The following is a 13458-nucleotide window of genomic DNA, read 5'->3' on the forward strand; positions in this document are numbered from 1 at the left end:
TAGTTCATACAGGGGTAAATGCTGAAGGCAGATGACTGGGAGGAAACAGATGACAAAAAAAATCAGAGGATTGATCGTTTAAATTGGCATTTATAAATAAGAATAAAAATGTTTTGCAATTATGGGGCAAAGATGACAAGCCACTATTTCTGCAACAAAATCAAGAACCATCAGAAGTATTAGGTTTAGTGACACAAATGAAAAAGAAACAGAAGTTAAATAAATAAGCAAATATCTATTAGAAATATAAGTGAATCTAGAATCAGTATTTACAAGATAAGATACATTCCAGTTCATGAGTAAGAATTAATAAGCAGTAAATTGCATTCAAAGAACACTGCCTATTTTGAATATATGTTTTTTTGTGTGTTTTTTAAAAAATATATTTTATTGATATTTCACAGAGAGGAGGAAGGGAGAGAGAGAGCTAGAAATGTCGATGATAGAGAAACATCGACCAGCTGCCTCTTGCGCACCCCCCACCGGGGATGTGCCCGCAACTTAGGTACATGCCCTTGACCGGAATCGAACCCGGGACCTTTTAGTCCGCAGACCGACGCTCTACCACTGAGCCAAACCGGTTTCGGCTGAATATATGTTTTTAAAACCAGAAACATATAGAATAGAATTTTGGATTTGCTATATAAGCGCTTATTAAAATATTTAATAAAGTTTTTCACTGTGATTTCATTCTTCTGTAAATTACATGTAAAATAATTTAATATTAAAAAAATTAAAAGAGCCCACTGGATCCAGATGGTATATGTAATAACTATTTTTTCTTGGTATAGAGGGTTAAATTTGCTTAGATTGGCTGCTGTTACTTGCAACTAAAGAAACCCAGCTAATTCAGTCACCTTCAAATACTAACATCTGTACGGAAGTCTAATTTCCTCTGGAAAACACACTGGCCTCTGTCTAAACTAAAAGTTTCCAAATAGAACTTGATATTGTAAGTTTCCTGATGGCTTCAATCATATCTTCACCTTATTCTTTCATTGCAATCACACAGGATTTAGGGTGTGAAATGCTTATGTGCTGACATAAGGCAAGAATCATGCACATTTAAAACCACCTTAGAAAACAAAGCCCTTGGGAAGCCCAACAGTGTGTTTTCCTCTAGTACTTGGGTAGCTCACGTTACTCTGAATAAGCATCAAATGAGGAAGTGGGTTTTCATTTGGGGATGTGTCATACTAAAAATATGTATTTCTAAACACTAGAATCATATTTGCCATGTAGCCCAATGGTAATGCTATGAGAGATTAGAACTGAGATCAATGAGGGATGGAAGGTTTCTTTCTATCTCCCTTCTCAAGCTCTATGCAGAGCAGACATCCATTAAGCTGGTTAAAACCCTATTTACTATTTCCCCCAAAGATGTACAATGGCGAATTTACCAAAATTAATGCTACTACACACAACTGGCGAATAATTTTTCTAGGTGGGTCTGTACTAAAGGTCTATCGCAGGGGTCCTCAAACTTTTTAAAGTGGGGGCCAGATCACGGTCCCTCAGAGAGCTGGAGGGCCGGACTATATGAACTACTAATTCCTACTGTAACACCTCGGCTGCGCTCACTGCCCAAAAAACCTGGCGGGCCGGATCAGACTCCTCTGCGGGCCGCATGTGGCCCGTGGGCCGTAGTTTGAAGACCCCTGATCTAAGGACTACAGGAACAATTTTCTATCTCAGTCTTTTTAAAAAATATATATTTTTTACAGAGAGGGATAGAGAGCTAGAAACATCAATGAGAGAGAAACATCGACCAGCTGCCTCTTGCACACCCCCTACCGGGGATGTGCCCGCAACCAATGTACATGCCCTTGACCAGAATCGAACCCAGGACCTTTCAGTCCACAGACCGATGCTCTATCCACTGAGCCAAACTGGTTTCGGCTCTACCTCAGTCTTACAAAAAAGAAGCTATTAAGTTCACCTGTCATAAAAGCATCTACTTACTAAGTAACCAGAGACCCGGTGCAAGAAATTTGTGCACTCGAAGGGGAGTAGGGGTTACCTTAGTCCGGTGTGCACCCTCTCTCAGTCTGGGAGCCCTTGGGGGATGTCTGACTAAGCATTAGTCGGACATCCTTAGCACTACCACGGAGAGGCTCCCGCCACTGCCGTTGTACTGGTCAGCCATGAGTTGACTTCTGGCTGAGCGGCACTCCCCTTGTGGGATCTGGCAGAAACTGGCACTCTGACATCCATCGAGGGGTCCTGGATTGCAAGAGGAAACAGGCCAGGCTGAGGGACCCCACCAGTGCACAACTGGGGCCAGGGAGAAATATAAGAAGTTGGCCAGCCAAGGAGTGACTGTGGGAGGGCTCCAGGGTGTGTTTGACCCACATCCTCTCCAATCCGGGACTCCTAGGGGGATGTCAAACATCCCTCTCACAATCCTAGACTGCTGGCTCCTAATCACTCACCTGCCTCCCTGCCTGGTCACCCCTAACTGCACCCCCCCTGCCAGCATAGTCACTCCTAACTGCCCCCCACAGCCGGCCTGGTTGCCCCCAACAGTCCCCCTCGCCAGCCTGGTCACCCCATGCAGCCTGTTCAGTCATTTGGTTGTCCCTCACTGCTGGCCTGGCCACCCCACACAGCCTGTTTGCTCAGTTGTTTGGTCGTCCCTCACTAACCCCCCTCTCTGCTTGGTCACCCCACACAGCCTGCTCAGTCCCTCACTAACCCCCATATCGGCCTGATGTTAGGCAGCCATCTTGTGAGGGCATGAGGGTCAATTTGTGTATTACCTCTTTATTATATAGGAAGATTACTGATAGCGTCTCATTACTGATAGAGAGAGATTCTCTTTCATCATTGATGGTTCTTTCTCTCCCTCTCTCTTCCTCTCTAAAATCAATAAAAATATATTTTTTTTAAATCCTTTCATGTTCTTTGTGGTTTTCCTTTGAATCCTTTCCAAGTTTCCTCATCACTATTAAGTATGCAAAATGTCCAGAGTTAAACACCACAAGGCACGAACTAATAATGAAAAAGAAGATAAAAGTAATTTGCTATACCTATATTACCTATTTGCTATACCTATACCTATATTATATTGTAAGTCCTTGACAATTTTTCTGTATACCAATATTATACTTTTTTAAGTGTGTAATTTAATTTAGCATAGTCAGAACATAGTAAGTCCTTGACAATGATAAATTGTTATTATTATTATTTCTATATTTAGCAGTTTTCCTACTCCCAGCATAGAGAAGCAGAGATGGAAACATTACATAGCAAAGTGCAGTAACATATAAATATAGTCTTCATCTAAAGAAAGTTGATAATGCTTTAAAAAACTTAAAGAGCAATAGACAAAAAAAAAAAAAAAAAGTGGCAAACAGTGTATTAAAAAGAGAGGACAAAAATAAAGCATGAATAACTTTCATGACTTTGAAAAAGAAAAATCTAAGTTCAACAGTAGTCTTTAATTTTCCTTACCTCTGATCTTAAGATTGCATGAATGGCTTCAATTTCCTTTCTCCTAGAATTAGGTAATTCTGCTATAAAAGAAACAGCACATACTGAATATATGATCAACAACATATAAACTAATAAACAGGCATTGTAAGGGAAATATACTGTACTGAGCTTTTAAACAGAATGGTATGCTGATCCTAGAATCTATTCATAAGATAAATATCACTTGATCTTATCACTACTTCCTACTGCTACAAGTGTTCTTTATTGTCAGAGAAGTCATTATTTTTTGCATATCTTATACACCCTAGGATATCTACTTTTATCCCTTGAAAGTGTTCATTAAAATTTGGAAAATTAAGTTTTACAAATGAAATCTGTGTTTAAATGAAATTTATACAACTGGGTTTTAAGGCCTTATGTCTGACTTCTCCCACTACTATCAAATAACTAATGACCTATAAACAAAGAATGAAAATATGCTAAAAGAACACTTACTTCAAATAACATAGACACGATTTATTTAAAATAGGAATAGCTCCGCCAAGCTAGTGTTGCTCAGTGGTTGAGCCTTGATCTATGAACCAGGAGGTCATTGTTAGAATCCTGTCAGGGCACATGCCTGGGTTGTGGGCTCAATCCCCAATAGGGGGCTTGCAGGAGGGAACTGAATGATGGTTCTCTCTCTTCACTGATGTTTCTATCTCTATCTCCCTCTCCCTTCCTCTCTCCGAAATCAATTAAAAAATTGTTTTGTTTAAAAGGAATAGCTTAGTCTAGGTTCGTACGTTTTCATATAAGAAAAGAATCAGAGGCCAGTAGTGGCAAAGCACCATTCATGCGACCAGAAAATTATCATGCACAGTTAGGTTTTTCCTACATACTAGTAGTTTCCATTACTCATAGTACTTTAATTCTATAAAAAATAAGTTCTCTGAATTACAGTTTAAATTAGAAGAAAATACAAGTGGCGTACAGTAAAAGTGACAAACCCACTCTTCTTGTTTTGAAAATCACCAGGTGCAGTTGCTTCTGTGGTTGTTTATACATCTTGCTTAAAACTCTGACAGGACTGTCTAATTGCTACTCAGAAGAGAACAAATTATAATCTAATCTGTTTAGGAAGGTGATTATAGACCACAAATGTTTCAAATAGGGATAAAACAAAAAGTTAATGTAGACCGTCCTCCATACTCTTCTCCCCCCCAAAAATAAAAATATTGGCCTTTTTAAGAATAAAGGGAAGATGTAATACAGACAAAAAATTATTCCTCAGAGAGGGAAAACAAGAACAATAGCTACCATTTAGTAATGCTTACTATTCTCTATGCACAGTGCTAGGTGTTTTATACTCATGACGTCATTTAATCCTCCCAACCTCATGATAAGTATGATTATCCCTATTTAACAGATAAGGAGACTCTGCTTTTTAGAGACTAAGTACTTAATAATTTGCCAAAGATCCCACAATTTTTAATATATGGAAGGAGAATTTCAACCCATGTTTGACTTAATAGCCCAAGCTCCTAACCTTGAATATATCAGTACAGTGTTTGCTTGGCGGAATAGCAACTTTCTGATACTGTAAACATGGATGATTCTCAAGCTGTACCAACAGTACTATTTCAGAACTATTATCTTGTTCACTGCTGACACAGGATACACAATCAATAAATACTTGTTGCATGAATAATGAAGTGGACTCTGACCCGATTTTTAAATGATTTATAAAACCAGTAACTAGGTGTTAAGCACGTCCTATTTTAATACAAAGGAAAACAAAAGAACTAAGCAACTTTGAAGATTTTTAATTACTGAGCAACTTTGAAGGTTTTTAATCACTTCCACTATGTACCAGGGAAGATGCCACATAAGGATAAATAAAATGCAGTCCTTACCCAGGGCATCAAGAAAAGAGATAAATTATAACTCAACGTGGTACGTGCTGTCAGAGATCCACAAAGTTCTGATAGAATACGGATCGCCTGCAATCAATTCAACCTGCCGTGGAGTGAGAATGGTTTCATCAAGTACCTGGCATGTGAGCAGGGCCATACAGGAAAAATTGCTTTCCAAGAAAAGGAGGACAGAGGAGGAAGTAGAAAAGGAAGGACTTACCCTGCAGAGGCTTGAAGTTGTATAGGCACACAAAATTCCATGTGGCATAAGCTCTGGATGCAAGCACAAATGTGTATGTGTATGTGACTGTGCATATGTTTGACAATTGGAAGAGAAGGGGAGAGAACAAGAGGTAGGACTGGGAAAGGTAGGTTGAACCCAGATAGGATAGGTTTCTGGACTCCCAAAATTAAGAGATTTGGATTTTATCAAGGAAGGAATAGGGCCAAGAGATTTTAAAGCACATTTGTTTTTAGAAGAGTAACTGGCAGCACAACAGAAAATGGAGTGGAACAGGAAGAAATGGATGACAGGATGTGAAAGAGAAAAGTACAGGGGAAAAATAATGGGGTATGAGTTAAAGAAATAGTAATTAAGGAAAGGACAGATATAAGAAACAATTCTGGCACAGGATGACCAATCAGAAGATGAAAAAGAGGCAAAGCAAAGATGACAAACATTTCTATTCTATAATAGGAGAATGGGTGGATGGTGAAACCATGAAGACTGAGACTATAGGAGCATATTTGGTGGGAAGAACAAAATTCCACCTTCAGCCTGCAGGACATCCAGGTTGGGAGTACGCATATTTTCTGATTTAGGGTCAAAGAAATTGCCAACTGTCTTCCCCTATGTAGTATTCAAGGAGAGAGAAGTCACTCCCCATGTCAGGCGGCCCATCTCTGCTTCTGACTTACCTCAATGACCCTTTCCTTCCCGGACACAGGAAGAATCCCTTTCACGCCCATTCCCAACCTGCCCCACCTGATGTACCTCCCACCCCAGGGATACCCCAAGCAGTAAAACAGATTCATTTTCCTCCCCTCTAAATACTAAACATAAGTACTATCTTTTTATCAAACTAACTTTCCTTCAGCCAAATAAACATGAAGGTTCAGGTCAAACAAGATTTTAAAAATTAACCCAGAATGCTAAATGTATTAATGTATGAAAAAATAAAAATGCCAAAGGAACTGCTCTCATCTTAGGTCTGGAGGCAGACCTAGGTTAAGATGAAAGAACTCTGCCCTAACCGGTTTGACTCAGTAGATGGAGCTTCGGCCTGCGGACTGAGGGTCCCAGGTTCGATTCCCATCAGGGGCATGTGCCTTGGTTGCGGTCACATCCCTGGGTGTGTGTGTGTGTGTGTGTGTGTGTGTGTGTGTGTGTGTGTGCAGGAGGCAGCTCATCTATGTTTCTAGCTCTCTATTCCTCTCTGTAAAAAATCAATAAAAAAAAAAAAAAAAAAAAAGATTAAAGAACTCTTTTTGAGTCCCTCCCCTCTTGGGGGTGGTGACACCGCTTGGCTGTTCCTGGCGGTTTCTCTACACCCTCTCTATACCTCTGTAAACAGTCTTTTTAATAAACCCATTTAGAATGGTCCTAGAAAAAACAACACACCGACACCTCTTTTGATCTAAATATTACTTGTTGAAAGAAATATCAAGAAATCAAAACAGTAATTAGCCATCGAACACCAAGCAACTCCGAGTCACTGTTCATTAGTAACATAAAATGACGACTTCAAAAACGAGTGAAGGTTGCTAAGGATACCCCAAAAATAGAATATCTCCCTTGTTCTACTGGGAGATTGGGCAGAAAAACACATTTTCAGTTGGAACGCTGTCACCAGAACAGGCAAAACTGTAAGATAACGAATCGGAAAAACATAGCTGTGTTTCACTAACAATATATTCAAATCGGACAAGGGTGAGCGATACTAAATACTTTATGAATTACTGCTACTGTTACATCAATCAAAGGAAATAAAAGTGACTGTATCGTCCACAAATCATTTTTTTTGAAACTGTCAGTATAAAGGAAAAGTATCAAAATCAGTTCCGCCCCCAAGCGGAGGACAAAGTCAGCGGTGGGCGTGGACGAACCCAACAAAAATAAACTACTCCTCCGAGGAGCAGGGTCGCTCCGCTCGGGGAAACCCAGATATGTAAGGGGAGGAGAACCCCCATCCTTTCCCCCGACGCCAGAGGAGGAAAACCCGGTCCAGAAGAGGCGAAAGGAGCGGAAAGAAAAAAGGGGCGGAGTGACCTCCCCGGCGGCCCGTCCACGTCTCCTGACGGATGGGCGCGGGGACCAAACGGACGCGTCCGGGTCCCAGGAAAGCCCTCCCCCGCGCCCCAGCTGTTACCTTCCACTTCCTCCGCGCCCTCCATCAGCATATCCTTCGTAAAGTTTGAAATCTGGCCAGTGAGGGAAGCTAGGCTGCCCCCGACCTGCCCCAGCGACTGGCCCAGGCCGGAGCCGAGGCCCCCCAGCCAGGACGACATCGCCGCGGGTTAGACAGCGCCCCGCTCCGCTCCGCGAAAACGCGCCCGGAGCCGTCGGACGACCCCGCCAAATGTCCTCTGGCGGCTGCCTTCGCTCCAAACTCTACGCCCTCAGGAGCCGAGGACACGGGGCGGGGTTCCTAGGCAACGCGGGCTTCTTCGGGGGCTTCCCCGCCGACGTCCCGTTCCGCATAGAAACGCGGAGGCCCGGCCTGGGACTCTCGGGGGCCCGCCTCCGGTCACACGGCCACCCCCGCGGGGCCTCGGCTCATGCCCGCGACTTCCCGCCGTCCAGCTGGGCCACCTCTTCCTCTGCTTCAGTGCCTTCCCCCGGTTCTGTGAGCAAATCCTGCCAACTCGACGCCGGCCGCCATGACATCCCCTCGCAACGCGGCGACGGATCATAGAGAGGCGCCACGGCGGCCTAGAAGGGCCCTGCGGGACGGGCGGACGTGTCCTTAGCGCAAGGGAGCGTGGGAACGCGGAAGACCGAGCGGGGGCGGCGGAGCGCCAGGTCGAGCTCCAGCCAGGTGGACACCGCAAGAACCCGGGCGGCGCGGCGCGGTCGGCGGGCGGAAGGTGTGTTGTCAGGCAGAGCCCGCCCTCGCCGGGGGCGCCCCCGAAGCCCACGTGGCCCGGAACCCCGTGGACTCACTGATGGTGGAGTCCCAGTGTTTTTATTCTGACTCCCGCGTAGGCATTGGTGCCAGACTTGGCGGAGTCGCTCCATTGCGCAGGAAGAGGCTTGATGATCACAGGTTACTGTACCGATGGTTACACGGCCTGTCAGGAGGGGCTACAGGAGCAGATGGCACTATTTGTGGATGGAGCATGGCGATGTCTCCTCTAGTGGGAATCGGAGGGCGCCAGGCAAGCTCTCCCTGAAATCAGAATGGTGTTAAAAGGACACCTGCGTCTCGTAAGCATCTGCCCGCCGGTTAGATGTGCAGACCGTGGGACTGACTGCCTGGATCTTTCCCTCGTTAGCTCATCGGTTTCTCATTTGTAAAATGACACACACACACAAACACACACACACACACCCCTTATTAGCTCTGTAGCATTTCAGTTAATTTCCTTGGGTTGTCTAGGCATACAATCATTTCAGCAAATGATAATTTGGCATCATCCTTTCCAGTGTTTACGGAAATTAAACCTGCAATAACATGTTGACAGTATGGAGATTCACTTAAAGGTAATTGGAGTGATGGGACTAACCAGCTTTAGGAAGGCTGGACTCAAAATCAGAGAAGCTGGCCCCTCCGACGTGCTTCAGTGGTCTAGCCTGGACCAATGAACCAGGAGGTTAGGGTTCAATTCCCAGTCAGGGCATATGCCCAGGTTTCAGCAGATTCCCCAAGTAGAGGACATGCAGAAGGCAGCTGATCGATGATTCATTGATGTTTCTGTCTCTCCCTCACCTCCCTCTCTGAAATCAATTTTTAAAAAGAAAAAAGAGGCTGAAGATGAAGTGAACAGCTAAGATGTTACTGCATATGATAGGATGTTCTGAACCAGAAATGGCTGAGAAAGACAAAAAGGGAATAAATGGGAGAGATGCAGATGTTAGCCACTATAGTTGATGATGTGATTTAACAACTAAGGTTTCAAATCTGAACTATAGTCATCTGATAGTGATGAAAATAATTGCATAGAATCAACAGGAAGAAAAACAAAATGCACAAGAGGGTAGTGAGTCTTGACTAAAATTTAATCTGCAATTGGTTAAACAGTATCCTTAGTGTTAAACATTCAGCCAGTTTTTTGGGTTAAGGTGAACACCGGCATGCTCTTTGGTGGATGTAGTTGATGAGCCTCATAAAAGGTTTTTTTAAAATACATTTTTATTGATTTCAGAGAGAGAGAGAGAGGAAGAGGGCAATAGAAACATCAATGATGAGAATCATTGACTGGCTGTCTCCTGCATGCACGCCACTGGGGACTGAGCCTGCAACCCAGGCATGTGCTCTTGGTCAGAAATCTAACCCGGGACCATTCAGTCCGCAGGCCGACACTATCCACTGAGCCAAACCAGCTAGAGCGATTTTTAAAAAATAAAAATAAAGGCTTGGGAATATTCTAGAAAGTGGAGCCAAAGTGCTTGGTGTAATAAAATAGAATTCATACCTTTATTTATGAAACCGTACATGTTAAGATTTTGCCATCCCAAAATCAAGGTCATCCCAATTTTCTCTCTTGTCCACTACCTACTAGCTTCTTCAGCCTTCTCTCTGCTCGTTAGGAACGAGCAGCCGCCGCTCACCTCAGGGCCATCATGCTTGCTGTGTCCTTTGGCAGGTCTGGTGACACCACACCTTTGCATGGATGTTCCATCATTTTTGGTGTTTGTTTGAATGTCACCTCTACAGAGGCTTTTCTTGAACCCACTCGGAAGCAGTCCTCCTTCCCAGTCACATTCTATTATATCAACCTGTTTGTCTTCCTCTCACAGAACAAGCAATTCTTAACATGTTATAAAGTCAAGTTCATTAATTTAAGTGTTCCTTCTACTTATCAACCAGCTAGACTACAAGCCCATGAGAGCAGACATGTTATTCATAGCTGTTTCTAAGCTTCCAGAACCCTATCTAGCACAGACAAGCGCTCAAATGTTTTGAATGAATGACAGGAATCACTTCTCTCTAGCAGCCTATGAGGAAAAGGGTGGCTGGGGTTCCAGACACAGGGAGAACTGGAACGATCTTGGGAGAAGAGGGCGCAGCACAGTGATAGTCCAGCTGAAAGAGTCCTTGGAGCAGGAGATGGCAAATGAACTAGAGGAGCAAGAACTCAAAGGGTGCAAAGGAAAGGAGACAAGGAGTGTTACAGCGTGCCTGCAGCTGGGAAAGGCCCGGGTTTATCTGAAGTTCTGTAACGCCCACTAGCTTCTTCAGCCTTCCACTAGGACTGAAGTGGGACTACAGTGAGTTAAGGGGGAATGTCAAAAGGACAAGCTGAAGTCATCTGGACTCATGAATTTTGAGCATTTGGTGATACCAAATAGTTAAAAGATGGGGGAGATATGGAGGACACCTGTAATACTTCCAACAATAGATAATTTTTTAAAAAAATGGTTAAAAGGGTCTTAAATATGCAAATCTTCAGGGTAAGGATAACCCCAAAATTCCCTTTAATAAAAGATGTTTTTATAAAACATGAAATAGGGCCCAGCCAGTGTGGTTCAGTGATTGAGCATCAACCTACGAACTAGGAGATCATGATTTGACTCCTGGTCAGGACACATACCCAGGTTTTGGACTCAATCCCCAGTGTGAGGTGTGCAGGAGGCAGCCAATCAGTGATTCTCATCACTGATGTTTCTCTCTCCCCCTGACTCTCTGAAATCAATTTAAAAAAATAATATATATATATATATATATATATATATATATATATATATATAAATTTTTTTTTAAAGAAAACATGAAATAGGCATTCAAATCAGCATGTTTCACAAGGCCCACAGGTGAGTGTTGATGAGATCACTCATTTGGTGGCATCCAAATTCAATGGTCCTTCTAAGCACCAAGCTATTGTTAAAAAGATCATATAATCTATTTGAAAAAATTTTTGAAGTTTTTACCCAACCCTAATTAAGGCTAAAATAGATATACAAGCTCATAATCCCAGGATACTATCTGTCCAGGTGGAGTCTAATTATTAGATTCTAGTGTCCAGAGTTGGATAAAATAGGAGAAAACCAGCACTCTTAAAAATTATCATGTGGTTTGGCCCTGAGTTAAAAATAATTGAGCCAACATTCAAAACTTAATTTCAAAAAACGTGGGATGCTTAGCGTTTGAGAAAAGATCTGAGGCTCTAGTAATGATGGGCCCTTTGGCAGCAGTTAGCTGGAACAGTGTCGGTGGGCCTCCCCAGGCCTGGTATAGTCATCACCAGTCTGTAAAATAATGCTTCTCCAACCTCACTCTGCACTGGAATCCCCAGGGATTTTGTTAAAAAGAGGCTCTCAGGAGGTCGGAGTGTGGCCTGAAACTCTGCATTTATGAAGTTCTCAGGGTGGTACAGCCATTGCTGGTCCTCCAACCAAACATTAAATGTTAAGGCTATGAGTTAACAATAAACACAAAAACAGAAATAAAAAAGCAAACATTACCTTTATTTAATAATCTTTGATATTTAAAATACAGTTGTAGAACATCCACATTAACAATAGAATCCTGTGTTCAACAGTGATTTGGAAGCCCGGCTTTGCTAAGGACCACACAGGAATGCCCGGGTGTGTACTAACGGCAAAAGACTCAGACAGGTGCACAGATAAGGGCTGCAGAGTTGAGTCCTGAGCAAATGGCACCGTCACAGTGCGCTTGTGTCATGGCCAAGACAGTGCTTTTTATTTCAGATGTTTTTGTACTTGAATTTCAAATAGTTTAGATAGAAGACTGATTTTTTAAAAAAATTATTTCTAGTAATCCAGTGTTATAGAAAGTAGATAACCACATTCAAATGTACATTTTGCTCTTAAAAAAAAAAAGCATTAAAAACATTCCCAGAAACATTCACCTTTGAACTGTGCCAGAGAAAACTGAAGTGCTTCCTCAATAAGTCAGGAATTTCCACTATTGCTTCCCACTCCTGTCTATGAGTCCACAGTTGTAAAATATGATTCATTATTAATTTAACATGCCAATTACTGTTAATTTAGAAGTATGTTACTATTATTAATTCTTAAAATGCCAGCTCATTTTGGGGGAAAATAAAAACAGCAAATGTTTCCTTCAAATTTAAAAAAATCAAAATTCAGGAATTAAGTAACCATGTCAATAATCTTTTTGTTCATGAAAGCAGAATGGAGCAAAAAAAATATTTTTGTTATGTGTGTAGTAAGACTAAAAAATACAAGACAGCTCACTTTAGCAGAAGATACTGGTTATAAAGAGACTAGGAACAAAGGAGAGTTTTTATTTGAAATATTAGCTCTGTTGGTGTGGCTTAGTTGGTTGAGCGTCACTCCATACACTGGAAGGTTGCCAGTTTGATTCTAGTTAGGGCAAGTGCCTGGGATGAGGGTTTGATCTTCATTCAAGGAGCACAGAGAGGGCAACTAATTGACCTCTCTCTCTCTCTCTCTCTCTCTCTCTCTCTCTCTCTCTCACTTTTAGGCAAGTGCATGGGATGAGGGTTTGATCCTCATTCAGGGAGCACAGAGAGGACAACTAATTGATGTCTCTCTCTCTTTCTCTCTCTAAACACGTCCTCTGGTGAGGATTAAATTTTTTTTAAATTGTCTACACTACTGAGATTAGCTGATCCAATGATTTTTCTTAATTAAGATCACACACATAACATGTCCATACTCTTGAGGGCCCCTCTACTTTGAAAGTAGAGGTCAGAGGCCGCTCTAATTGCAGGTCAAGTTTTTAATAGGAAGCCATCAATATTAATTATTGAATCTTCCTAAGAATTTAAAACATCAAGATTTTTCAACTGAAGATATTGCAATTATTATATTTTGTGTATTTATTGAGTCAATTCTTTTTTTAATTTGGACAGGTCCAATGGGCCAATTTTAAGACATTTAGTAAATCTTGGCACTAGCATGATATATTAAGTATAGTATCAAACAAGCAGACATTAAAAATGTGATTTAGGCTCTGAC

The 13458-nt window shown here is 42.2% G+C and overlaps 1 protein-coding gene across 2 annotated transcripts in view; it reads right to left on the reverse strand.

Annotated features, from left to right (window-relative positions):
• TRIP11 (thyroid hormone receptor interactor 11) overlaps nucleotides 1-10072 on the reverse strand; it is a 63785-nt gene extending 53713 nt beyond the window's left edge. Inside the window, exons 1-2 of one of the 2 annotated variants that reach the window (XM_084883794.1) lie at nucleotides 7700-10072; nucleotides 3454-3512 (exon numbers count right to left, since the gene is read on the reverse strand). In XM_084883794.1, coding sequence (XP_084739920.1) covers nucleotides 3454-3512; nucleotides 7700-7838 — 198 coding nt within the window. In that variant the 5' untranslated portion in view covers nucleotides 7839-10072. Of the gene's footprint in view, nucleotides 1-3453; nucleotides 3516-7699 lie in introns of both variants that reach the window. The other variant, XM_084883793.1, reaches the window with a different exon arrangement.
• Between the last annotated feature and the right edge of the window lie 3386 nt (nucleotides 10073-13458).

The sequence above is a fragment of the Pipistrellus hanaki genome, assembly GCF_964339955.1.
Source record: "Pipistrellus hanaki genome assembly, chromosome: 1".
NCBI lineage: Eukaryota > Metazoa > Chordata > Mammalia > Chiroptera > Vespertilionidae > Pipistrellus > Pipistrellus hanaki.